The sequence below is a fragment of the Athene cunicularia genome (assembly GCF_003259725.1).
Source record: "Athene cunicularia isolate RWA chromosome 4 unlocalized genomic scaffold, athCun1 chr4_part1, whole genome shotgun sequence".
Classification (NCBI taxonomy): domain Eukaryota; kingdom Metazoa; phylum Chordata; class Aves; order Strigiformes; family Strigidae; genus Athene; species Athene cunicularia.
The window spans coordinates 8,561,800-8,575,274 of NW_020799098.1; the positions used below are offsets into that span (position 1 = coordinate 8,561,800).

Sequence of the window (13,475 nt, forward strand, 5' to 3'; positions counted from 1 at the left end):
GCAGTGCTGAGCTTTGGAAGAAGTATTCAGCTGGTTTGGCAGGCAGATTCACTTATTAGACCGACATGTTTATGGCTTTCTGATAGTTCTGGGTTCCAGCATAACAGTGAAAATCCTGGTTTTCTTGATTTGCTGAGGTTTAAATTTCTAAAAACAATAATCAACATAAGTCACGGTAATGGGGCATATCTAGAGAGTAACCCATACTAAAGTTACATGGTGACATCCCATTCCTTATCATGTGTCACCCTGATGTCTACATCCCTTGAGCAACACTTTGTAGTTCATGCATCAGTTCTAGACCTTCAAAGTCAGGATATCTGTTTCTTCCTTAGAGTGCTTTATATCACTATTGACATTTTTGAGAGGGTCTAGAGAAAAATTATTTGTTGTTCACCTCCAAACTTAAAGCTTTCTTGTCCATCACAGTTACACCAATCTCCTCTGAGGACTTGAAAGATTTAAGAAAATGGATCTTTCCTCCACTGTTCCAGCTAAAATAGCCCTTTTTTTTCTCTCCCCTACCCAACCTACTTTCTTATCTCATATCACTTTTGCTTTGTGGCTATGTTAACTTCAGCTCCCCTCTTTTGTCTCCATCCTGCATGACCATGCTTGCTTTTTACTGCACAAAAATAAATCTCCCTTCAATCTGACCTGTATGTGGGGCTGCTCCTCACACGTCCTTCAGCCTACCTGACTAAATTAAATTTATCATTACCTCCTTCTCCTGTCAGTAAATGAGTTATAGATGAATCTTTGCCCTTCCGTGGAGAGGGCTGGGAGTACAAAGAGTTTTCTTTGTATGGATGGGCAGCTTCTTAATTTTTGTCCATAAGAGAAAAATATTCCTTTCCCTGGCTTTTCAGTTCTCTAAGATTTTCTGCCATCTATTAAACATAGAATCATAGGATGGTTTAGGTTGGAAGGGACCTTTAAAGATCATCTAGTCCAGCCCCTTTGCCATGGTCAGGGACATCTCTCAAAGATCAATCCAGCATGACCTTAATATATATTCATTTGTCTTAGAGTTTTTTAATAGACCTATCATTATGGCATATTTGTTTCGCTTCTACATCCTCATCCCCTTAGAATACACGTTTTTGCCCATGGTAGGCATTTTTGTTGCTTTTTAAGGGAGTAGATGTGAAGATTAGAAAGAGTTCAAGAGAAAAAGAAGCATTTCGGTGGAGCATTTCAGCATCTCAGCCTCATGGGAAGTTGCTGGTTATTGAAAGGCTTTTACTGAGAGGAATATTTGGCAGCATTTTCTGATTCTGATCAGACTCTGGATTCACCATATTTCTTCTGAAGCTACTTGTGCAGACAAATGCCCTCAACAAGATTGATTTGTTCTCAGCTCTCTTAAAGTGCATTCTGCATAGTCTCAGAGCTGCTGAATTGCTGCTGTGTTTTGTAAGACAAGTTTGATATTGCTGGGGCATGAAATACTTACTGCCTTGTGTATTCTAACAGTAGTCAGCAAATGAACAGTCTTAAAGCAGAGCTGCCATGGATTTGGCTGCCTAAAACTGGATGGGGATCTAGTACTAGCTAGAGCCCAGATGCTGTCTTTCTGTGTACATTCATGTGATTTACAACAGTATGCAGCAAAAGCCAATAACATAACCAGGAGGACAAGCATAGAATAAAGCAAAGACACTTCCCAGGATGATAGAAATGAAAGAATGCATTGCTTAGAAACCACGTCTGATGTCAGAGCATATGAAGGCAATCGCCTCCAATGTGGGAAGTGCCCTGCAGTGCATTTGGACAGCACGTTTGGCACTGAGGATGCTAACACAGGTTGACATTAGTAGCTACTACTAACTTTAACTTAGTAAATGAGAAGACTAACGTAGGATTCTTTATGCTTTTTTGTTCAGAAGAAGAATGCAGTCTGTTGGTTTGAGGGTTGGAGACCTACTTTTTTTTTTTTTTCCCCCAAGTTAGAGGAAGTTCTCCAAGGAACAAATAACCCATTCTGCCCTGGTGGTCACTGTGTCTCCCTTCTAGAATGATAACCAGGTGAGCTTGAGGACTTGGGGAGTGTAATCGATTAATGAGTATGTGTTAGAACTTGATCCCTGCCTAGACTGAGTTCTAGACCTCCTGAAGATGGGAGTCTGTCTCAGATCTGAACACTGATTCTTGACTCAGTTGCTTATGCTGTAACTAGCCATGTTTTTAGCAGAGGGGGTTCTGATCTGTTTTCTAGCATATCAGCCAAGATTGTGACCACTGTAATGATACTTAAGGACATTAATTGCTCATTTGTTACTAGCTAGTGTCTAAGAACATCCCTGGATCACAGATGAGGAATTCATTCATGGCATTTTGAAGGCAGACATGAATAAGCTCTTAGCTGGAAATTGTGCAGTCACAGCTAGTGCAACGTCAGGATAGTACTGCACAAACCAGCTTGCAATTTGTAGCACTGTCACTGTAGAAAGGAGAAAAAAATTGTAAAAAGGAGAAGCCACATGCAAATATCTTGTAAACACGAACTCAGGTGGAAGATACTGTTTTCAAACGTAGATGCATAAAGATACACCCATCTTTAAGCTATTAAATCATAGAGATATTAATGTCAAAATTATTATCAATGAGATCCAAGTATTGCTGTCATAAAAGTCATCCTGGATCAGTCTCAGGTAACTGACTGCAAAGCAGTTGATTCCTCAAGCATGGAATGGATCTGGAGCCCCCTGACTATGGCTCTTCCAGATTCTGAAGTTTGAGAATCCTTATGCAAACTTTGGATAATAAACATCTTTTGGGGAAAAACGATAAGCTTTCAGTTTTAGCCATCTCATTTCCTTTAGTTTCCTCAGCTGCTGGTTTTCAAGGCAGCCTTTGCAAGGAAACTGGCTAATGGTGCACTACTTCTCAGCTAAGAGATCTTCTCTTTTCTAGGCCACCCATGTTAGAAGAGGTCCCTGGACTCTGAAGTCTGGTTCTAGAATAGGAAGCCTGGAAGGATAGCAGTTTGTTCCCCTCCAGTCCAAAGTCCACTGTTACACATGCATATTTGTGTAGTTTCTGTAAAGTACTGAAGACATCCCTGTGGACTTAGCAAATTAGTTGAAGTTGCAACTATTATATATCTAGAAATAGCTCAAGCTCAGCTTGGAGCACAGCTTATTTTCCCAAAGATGTGCGTGCAGGAGGGTGGATAGCAACAGTGCAAGCCAAGGATAGCTCAGCTAACGCTAACCCTTCCTGAATATTGCCATGGGATTTTTAAATGCTTCTCAACTCCCAGAGATATGCTGAAAGATTTGACCTCATCTCATATAAAAAGCAGTAAGTACTTCTGACAGTGCAGGTCTCCCTTAAGAGCTGTGTGGAAAAGTCAGACTTGGACGTGAGCCCAGCCTTAGTGTTGCAATGAAACTCAAGACTTTTAGGGCCTAGAATGATTTCAGATGAGCCATACAGATAGGGACTGCAGGAATTGGAGTTACTTACAAGGAAATTATTCCTAAAATTACTGGTGGGGAAAACGGAAGGAGGAACAGTTGCAGTTATTTGCTGCTACCAAGATACATGAGAGTTGTTCAGGCAACAAAGGAAGGCTTCATTTCTGAATCTGGTCACTCTGACACTTCCCAAGAGCTTTAAATTGGAGGGAAAAGAATAAGAGGCTTGCTCTATGAATAGCTCATATATCAGAGTGTGGGACATTGCGATCAGCTTTAGGTGGTTTGACATTATTATTCATCACATCTGCCTGAAGGCCTCAATCAACACTCCAGCCTTGTGGTGCTGCGCCAACAAGTGCAAACACAGCCCCTGCCCTTGAGCTATTGCAGCCAGGGATTGTGGAGGGATGACAAGGGGGGACTCAGCGAGAGGTGTGAGGCAGTGAGATATTGGTATAACGAGCACATTTGCATACCATCAGCAGTCACAGCCAGCTTCCTCCCCAGGCTCTGCCAGGCAGCAGCGCTTTGTAGGATTCGTGGCAGAGGTAAAGCTTAAAAGAGGATTTGATGGAAGACAAGATGGTACCTTGTGGGGAGAGTTTTACCTTGATTTAGAGGGCAGGCTGCGAGAAGGCATAAAAGTGTCTGCAGGAGAAGTGACAGAATCTGTTAGTGAAGGAAGAAAATTTTCTGCTGTGACAGAGTATTAGATTTAAGAGCCAAGGAGAGACCAAGCAGTGAAGAGGCTTAGAGGTAAAGGCTTGAGCTTTTCTCCCAATCCCACAGAAATATTTATAGTATCAAAAGACATGCTATCAAGATGAAAAATTGAAATCTCAGAAACAGTGCATTGATGCTTTTTAGCTGGTGGGGATCTCAGAAAAAAACCCCATTGTGTTTGACTTCATTATAAAAAGAAAGTATACATTCTCTCTGCTTACCTCACAAATGATCTCCCGGGGCAGCTGGAGAGTCAGGATGTTTCAGCTGTCACCTAGATACTGCTTTTCACATTCAGCCCAAGGTGCCACATGACTACCACTGTGACTTTGGGCACACCAGTGAAATCACCACTGAGGGCTATTGTGCAGGTACCATGTGTATAGTCCCAGTTCTGGTCTGTACTTCCAGTTTTGGGGTGCCCTTGGGCTAGCATCTGTAGCACTCGTGGTTTGTGCATGAGAGAAATAAGAGAAGGAGAGATTTTATTGAGGTTGTAATGTTCTGATGGGGACATGCCCCAATACCCTTAACATGAGTGCTGCTCCCACTCTGCAGTTCCATGAACTAAGCATGAAATGTATTTTTATTCTGTTAAGCTTAGGTTTAACAGGAAATAATTTTGAAGCAGAAAGCCAGAAATTATCAATTTGAAAATTGTCAAAATAATTTTTTTCAAAGCATCCTCTGTGGAAGATCTCCTTGGTGAACTGATATTTTCCAGTTGAGGAAAATATTAGCTTCAATGAAGAGAAAAGCTTGTGTTTAACACAGTACAGAGTGGAGAGAAGTGAAGAAAGAGGAAATGTCGTTAAAATGCTAACAAGGAAGTTCTTTGCAGGACAAGTAGATTTAGGACAAGGCTAAAGAAGGTAGGTCACCATATTGTTTATCAGGAAGAGATGTCAAGATTTGAGATTAGATGGCTGAGAATGATCATGAATACAGTTCTGCATTTGTAATTTGTGTATAGGCAGATACCTAATCAGACCAAATCCCATATGCTTACCTCTGCAAGAACATTAAATCTTGTTTGCCCAAAAGAACAGTCTCTAAAAATTATTTTCCCCTTTCTGTTTTTGTGATGTATAAGGATGACAGTACTAGAATTAATCCTCTCTTGGCTGCTCATGGATGCTGTAACTTCATATAGCAGCACGGTTACACACTGAACAACCTGAAATTTTAGTATCTTGCTTAAAAAGCTGAATTAATAGGAGCAAACCATTCCCCTGGGGCTGTACAGGAGAGACAGGTTATAAAGCATGTTGAAAAGAAATGTTAGCCAGTTAGTCATAATTCTGAGGAGGAGTTTCTGCTCATTATAAAAAAAAAAAAAAAAAAAAAAAAAGCTGTGTCCCTGACCTTTCTGGATACTAAATGCCCCCAGCTTTCACCATGAAAACATTTAAGATTGAGTCCCTATTGAACTGGCTAAAGCAAACACAGAGCACGATCCCTTTGAAGTTCTGTGCATGGTTCTCAGTGCTGTGTCTGCCCTCAGCTGTGCTCATTCTCTCTGGAACAAGAGCTGCTCATGTCTAATTTGTGATGGGAAGTGTGTTTTGGGGGAAGATGTGACCCCTGAACTTAGCTTTGCTTTGAGAAAAGCACTTTTATCATCTGCACTCCATTACTGTATTGCATTCAAGCACAAGTGCCATCAGTGTTGTTCTGTACTATAGCTCATGGGGCATTGACACAGAGGGGAGAAGAGCTGCCCTGGCTCTGGCTGGACAAGGGGGGTGAAGTGCCAAGTGCCACTCAAGTGGCCCTGAGACTGGGATCACAGGAACCCCCAGGAAAGCAGGCATGAGTGGCTATGATCCCTGTAACACAGAACCATTCAAATGACAGACTGCGGGCTGAACAATTCCTGGCCTTCACCGAAGTCTCACCTGTGATGTGTCCTGCAGTTCCTGAGCACGATCCCATGGTTTTTCCTGGTTTCCCATAGAGCAGATGTAATTTGTCATGGTCATTTTCAGGCACTAGGGAAGCAAATTGCTTCAGTCAGGTACCGCATCCAGCTGAGCAGACTTCGGGAAAACCATTCGGCAGACTTCCAGAGAGATGAATCAAACGGCCTGGCTTTAAAAACCTTACCTGGAGCAGGTAAGTCGCTGCTGGAACTCACATGTCAAAGCAGAATCATCCTTCCCCAGACCTTCGAGACACAGCCTGTTCCTCTTTAAATCTGTGCTGTGTGCTGCAGTGCTCTGCATTGTTGCCATGGCAGAAATCTCCCCATAGTAATAACCTCTTTCAGAGAAGGTTAAAAAGAGACAGTGCACATGCTCAGAAATGCTGCACTTGTTCTGTTAGCAGTTTGCAGCGGCCATTTCAAAGAGACCATCACAAAGACGAGAGAGAGAGATCAGGTACTGATTTTTTTTTCCTTTGTTAGAGGGGGTGACTTTTCTCTTTCACAGAAGTCCATGCACAGATCTGTCTCTATTCCCAGTTGCACTGCAGAGAGAGACCACCCTTGAAGCCCGTCATGATTATTCCTTGCATATAGCGAATTCCCACAGAATAACTAAGAGGCAGTAGTTAGATGTGATCTAAGGTGATTGCTGCACTCAGGGAGCAATTGTTTTTCAGCGGGGCTCACATATGAAGCTGAAGCTGAAGCTGGGTGATGTGTAAGGTATCCTGAAGAAGTTTAACAGTTTATCTGCTCTGTTTTGTTGAACCTTTTTAGCACTCATAGTCAACTATGAGAATAGCCTCTGCTCCTACTGACCAGGAGGCTTCTGCATTAGGTACTTTCAAAGGAGGCTGGTATCATCCTAATTTATTGTTACTTGGAGACACTCTGCTGCATCCTGTTGCAAAGCCTGTTGTCTTTGATTGTACTTGCTTTGATTGCAGATCACCATTAATTAAAACAGAAAATCCAAGCTGCTTATTATGATTTTAATCCCTTTATTTTAAGGACTGTAAAAATAAGAAAAAGGATCACATCAGATCACTTCTAAATAGCAGAACAGATAGGGAACCCAGTTCTGAGGTTATAGGAATTACATTACTAGATCTTTTTTATTGGTGTGGGCCCAAATATATCTGTGACTCTACATGTACATTTGTGTCTCTTGCTTCTGAACCATCCCCTACTCTTATGTTTAGGTGAGGTGCACAGAAAGGGGATGGGTATAATGCTGCTCCTTTCCTGGATGAATTGCTGATTTGCACATGCTGCAAGTGTTCATGCAGAATTTGCAGCTTCAGATTAGCTGTGTCTGAAACAGTGGATCGCATATATTGAAGAGCAAGCTTGTTTGGTTCTGTGTTTGTGGCAAGATGGGGAAAAACCTTTCCTTTCTTGTCTCCCCCTATTGCCCTCTGAAATATGAAATACAAGCTGTTTTGGGGAGTGCTGTACTCTCGCATTCAGTACATGTATATTTGATGTTCTTATGCAATATCGTTTGCTTAGTATGCACCAACTTAAAAATCAGGAAGAGACAGAACACTGTCCTACTTTCCTGGGTTTAGCTAAAGAGATTTTTCAAGTGGATTTTACTGTGTTGCAACAACTTAACCTTATTTGATTATTTCTTTCGTTCTTCCATTTGAACATACAGGAATGGAACATAAACTTGGCTGAACAAAGGACCACCCTAAGGGTTTGCCAGGATTCTTGAGACTTGGATTGAAATCTCTAATTGACAGTTGCAGCTTGAGCCGGTCCAAGTTTCCCGTGTGCCTTCTTGATCTGGACAGTTTACCTGTTGGATCAAGAAAATACTTCATTTGAAACCCGTGTACTTACAAAAAAATTTACCTCTGTGTAAGGGGAGTTGTTGCTGGATCAGGCTGTGCCTATCTTCCTATGAGGAACAGAAGGATAGTTGTAAATGAAGGTCTGAAGCCCAAATTAGGAGGGGAAGCAGAAAATCAAAGAGTTTTGATGTATTTACCGATGAACTTGTAGAGATTTAACAAAGTCTTTTCCTTCAGCTACTTTTATAAAGGAGTAAGTTTTTACGATCGGTGTGATGTGTAGTTGATGATAATGGTTACCTTTAGTTATTATACTTGTGGAAAGGTGGTGCATCAGTAAAGCAAGCTAGAGGGTAAAAACTCATTTCTAGGTTCAGCTCTATTTCAGCCAGCTCTGTAATCCCTGCAGTTTTGATCTCAAAGTCTAACAGTGAACCAGCTATCCAGATTCATGTGCTAGTTGGGACTGTGTAGTTAGTTGCTGGTATCCTGGCTTGCAAATGAAACCAAAAACTGTCTAGGGATTTCTGATCTTCTTCATGTCTAGGGACATTCTCTCCCAGTTGGGTTTTATGTGCACTGCTGGAAGAGTACAGAGAACTTTTGTCCATGCTCTAGATCTTCTGATTTTTTTTTTTTTTCTTTCAGTGGAAGACTGCCAATGCTTTAGCCATCAGGAACATTAAGTTCTTTGTAACAAAACCCTTGTACCTGTAATGTTCCTCACTAACTTGTTTATGTCTCTTGATAAACAGAGAAGCACCCGTTCCCAAGATGCTGGCACCCTGCCTTCTGAGAAGAGCTGTCCTTACAGTTCCTTTAGTTTTTATGGTTGCACTGCTTCTTGCAGAGCCTGTTAGATCTGATCAAGAAGCGGGAACAGCCATACCAGCTGAAAGTACGTACCACCCTACAGTCCTCTCATACAGCTTGTACTGTACTTTTAATGTTGCAGGACTTCACATCACTGAAGCTTGTCCAAATAATTCAAACTATTTTTGACATGTCTTGCTTATGTTGTTTTAAAACCACAACTTGGTAGCATACCAGTGCTGTTTTTCTCCTGCATCCAAGGCTCTCCACTCTCTTACCCTTGTCTCATGCCTGTCGCTGTCTTACTTGTACCTGAAATCTGCAACTGTTTTGCACCTTTTCTTCTGTATAGCCCTTTCATTCTGTTAGCACCTTCTATGCCAGGAATCACCCTGTTTGCTTTTCAGAGACATTACTGAGACTTGCTTTTTTCAACTGACATTGACTGTTCATTACATCTTTCATTCTTGATAATGTCTACTGTATTAGAGTCAGTAGTTTTTATTAAAAATTTCACAATGAAGATGCCAAGACAGCACATTTTGTCAACCCCTAGTCTTGCAGCCTTCAACCACCTAATTCTCCTTTGCTGATCTGTGTTGAGTTTATTTCACATCATAAACGTAATGACAGGTCCTTGCAGCAAGTTGTTGATGTGGAATATGCTGTCCTCTCCTTTTGTCTGGTGCAAATATAATAACAGTAAGGTTGCGTGGTGGTACAACAATGAGAGAGGGGAGGTCTTTAATACTGCTCAATATTTATTTTTTATATCTGGTTTGTTTTTTTTTTTTCTTAGCCAGTTAAAGAGTTTGGCAGACTCCGCTCCAGCAGGCAGGATTCCTCTCTGCTGGTTAGCACACAGATCATGAGCTGGAAGCTCATACTCCAGCTTATCAGAGGCATGTAGTAATCAGTGAAATATCAAGTGTTTGCAAAATAGGCTGACAGACACTGCAGGATTTTCCAACATCACTCTAGGTTTCATCCTTTCTTCCTTACCAGACCTCAAAGAGCAAACTAAACCTGTGTCAGAATTTCTCACTTGCGCAATATTTCCTATGAAGTTGTCAGAGAGGCACAGGCACTGAGAAGCAAATAAGAGCATATGTAGAGCCTGATGATTCAAAGACATTTCATCATGTCTATATTTGTTCTGTCTCAGTACTGCTATCTGTTAGGGCACAGCTTTGTGTTAAATGACGATCAAGGCAAAGCAAGCCTTGTGACCTTCAGTCTGGATATCTAGATGGGAGAATACTATCTTAAATGCTGTAATTAGTCCAGAATACAGCAGTTCTGCTTATCAGCAATGCCCACTAATGACAGGACATTGTGTTTATCTGCTGCTTGCTTCACTAGCTTTGGACAAAGCTGTATCATGAACAAAGTTAGTGGCTAAGTGATCTGTCTTTGTGATATTGTAGTAAATTTTATTCTGTTAGCTTTCTATTTAGAGCTCAAGTTTGTGAGATAAGGAGACAATATTTTCCAGGAAACAGGTTCATGATTTCAGAGGTAATTTCTGCAAAATCTGAAAAATCTGAAGATGAGATTGAAAATGTGCTCAGGGTTGGTGGAGCAAAATGAAAGACTCCAGTTATGGGTTTAGTGTTTACACACTATGAACTGTGACAAAAGAAGGATGAGGGGAACAGCAATAAAGGAGCAAAAAAATTTTTATTGCAGATTTGTTGAAGTATTTATTTTGTCATTGAGAGACTGGGTGGACCATCATGATGGACTGTTTAAAATAACCTGCATTGTTCAAGAGTACATACGTCAGTACTTACTCTGTGGACTTTTTCTCTAGCTCTTCCTCATAGTCAAAATCCCTTTTCATTCCTCTACTTAACACTTCATGCCATATAGTCACGATTCTCTACTAAATGCTCTACTAAATGCTCTCCTAGGTCGTCCCTGTGTTGACTGCCATGCATTTGAGTTCATGCAGAGGGCTCTGCAGGATTTAAAGAAGACAGCATATAATCTAGACACACGGGTGAGGAAACATTGTTGTGGTTTTGGGTTTTTTTTTATATGGAAGAAAATGCTGGGGATAAAAGTAGATAAGGTGGATGGATTTTGTACAAGACACTGCCAACTGTACTGTCCTATTTTCTAAGGCAAGGCTGGGTAATTACATTCCACCCGTCTATGCAATAATCTGTGGAATACTTCTGCCCTGAGGTATCAGGGACACTAGGAAGTTTAGGAAAGAGTGAAGTGACAGTCCTCAGCCCTCTATCCCTTTCTTGCCTAGTTACAGCCATTAGCATTGCTATTCTCATTCCAAACGCTGAGCTCACCTTTTTTTTTTTTAATGTTAGGGGGAGTAAGGTGACAGCATCATTTGTATTTATTACCCAAAAGGAGAGAGACAGCTCAAACAAAAAACCTACTAAAATAAAATACTCCCCTGCACATGATTTTACCCCTGGGGAGAGGCTAAGGGAGGAAACATCTTCTCATTGATACTTTTTACATTGCTCTGAGTCCATAATGATGAAGAATGCCACAAAGTAGAACAGCATAGGGAACGAAACTTTTTGGCTTGCAGTCAGTGTGAAGAATTTGCCAAGGTTGATATCTTCCTTCTGTGAGAAAAGTTGAATCTGTCTCTTGCTACTGCAACCTGCAATCTGTGACTAGCTGTATCCCAGCTGCTGTCAGATAGTGGTGCCTCAGGAGAGGAGCTTTTTCCCTACCTCCTGTGTACCCTTTAGCTGACGTGCTATATCTACACTCTTGCACAGATTTTTCAACAGAAGGCACTCAAACTTTTTTGCTCTTCTAATCTATGGTCAAGGTTGTTGAGTTGCCTGTGAACTGGCATCTTTGAAGAATGGTTTGAGATAACTCCAAGCAGGGTCCATGATGTTTAGGTGAAAATGCAAGTGCAGGAATGAAGATGCCTTGAGTTATGACTTACTACAAAAAAACAAACAAACATTCCAGCAGAACCAGATTGGTATGTAGAACATTTACAGTTAAACAAAATCTGTTCAGTAATTACAGGTCACATGTATTTTGGGCTTCTTAATGAAGGAATCTCATTAATTAATACCTCTGCTGAGCACTGTATACATCCCAAACAAGATGTTCAGATTGTGATGTAAAGTGATTCTAGCCCACCTTTTCCTTCTTTTACAAACCTTTGAACTTTTTACCAGAATTTCTAAGTCTTGATTCAAAAATATCTCAACTACTCAAATCTTCTCTGGTTGTCTGGTGATGGCAGTGACCTTTATGACACCTGCAGCTTGCAGACCAAGAGAGAAGCTTTTTAAAATACAGATATCCAAAGCTGGAGTAGCAATAAGAGCCTCAAAGTTATCAACTATATTTTAATACTTTTTACGGAATAAAAATAAAAGAGAGCCAAGGAAAGGAAATGAGGACACAGAAAAGGTTTGGTTGAGAGGAATGTCCTATTATTGACTTTCACAGTTATAGATTTAACAGCAAGCCTGAAAATGTGGCTCCATGATATATTCTCACCAAAACAAACCTATTGCTTCCTTATCACTTTAAAATCTAAATAATTAAATACATATTGAGATCTTTCAGTGCCTCTGGGCTAGGACAGACCTATTCTACTCATTAAGCTAGGAATGCTGTCTACATCTTCAAAAGACATGGAAATATGTAATAGTTGAGGACTTCTTGGAACTGCCTTCTACATTGTTTCAATTCTTAGTTTTATTATTCAGCTGTGGCCTAATTTGAAGCAAACTGGTAGTTTTAAGACAATTGCTTTCATCCACTTATATATTTTACATTTGACTATTTTAGTCAGTTTTGTTGCTTAGTAGGGCAAATGTTTCTGTCCCCAAAAATACAATTCCCTTTGTTAATATTCCTACTGGAGACATAATTTCTGTGAAAAACTCTTTTGTTTGCAGTCAAGATATTTAGATTATGACTAAGCAGCTCTGAAGCATGTTGGAGGTGGAGGGATTCCCAAAAGCTTATAGAGAAAATTCACATTTAATTCTTCCTGCAAATTTCACCTGCAGTTCTGTACAGGGGAAACCATATAGTTTTATTGCACAACTCAAGAGTTTTCACACTTAATTTGGCCCCATGTTGATCTGCATGGTGTCTCACAAAGCAAACTGGCTCTAGCTTAGGTCACATAATCTTTTATGGGGGCCATACCCTGTATCTCCTTTCATTTACAAGACTAGACATGTTTGTAACCTACAGGGATGTGTTGATCACTTACTGATTGACAGGCTGGCTGCATTTTACTCATGTGGTAAGAGAAGGGTCACAGACTACCTCTGAGAGGCTGGCTACTACCCATGCTTGTACTAGACCTGTTTGCCCCCCTGCATACTGTTTTCTACCCTTTTGTCTCTGCTGGCCCCTTGGAGCAGGCTGCAGGCTGGATTAGTTGTTTTAACATCAGTAACCAACTCTGGGCAATCTCTCTGGGGGTATCTGTGATTCACTCAGCCAGAGTGCAGTATGTGGCAGGTGCAGCTCTGATCATGAACTAGGGAGAGGGTTCTTGTACTGCTGTGAGGGAGCTGCTATCATCAAAACCATTCAGCCAGTTCACAGCCAGCTCCCTACTGCATCTAAAAGCTGCTCAAGACAGAGACCAGCAGGGAGCAGGCCATAAAACAAATCCTGTAAAACAAATCCAGACTGGGCTACACAGTCCACTCGTAAGTCCACACTATAGACACTTATTTTCAAAATTCCAGCCCATTTTTTCAGTTAACCAGTGGACATTGTATTACAACTTTAAAGAGCTCAGAAACTGCATTTTTAACTCAA

At 40.9% G+C, this 13,475-nt stretch overlaps 1 protein-coding gene across 4 annotated transcripts in view; it reads left to right on the top strand.

Annotated features, from left to right (window-relative positions):
- Positions 1-13,475, top strand: part of LOC113479003 (neuropeptide-like protein C4orf48 homolog) — a 36,830-nt gene that overhangs the window by 20,485 nt on the left and 2,870 nt on the right. For 2 of the 4 annotated variants that reach the window (XM_026846561.1, XM_026846562.1), the window contains 2 exons: positions 8,630-8,772; positions 10,601-10,689. In XM_026846561.1, the coding sequence (XP_026702362.1) occupies positions 8,630-8,772; positions 10,601-10,689 (232 nt within the window). Of the gene's footprint in view, positions 1-6,388; positions 6,530-8,626; positions 8,773-10,600; positions 10,690-13,475 lie in introns of those variants that run through there. The other 2 variants (XM_026846560.1, XR_003398184.1) reach the window with 2 other exon arrangements.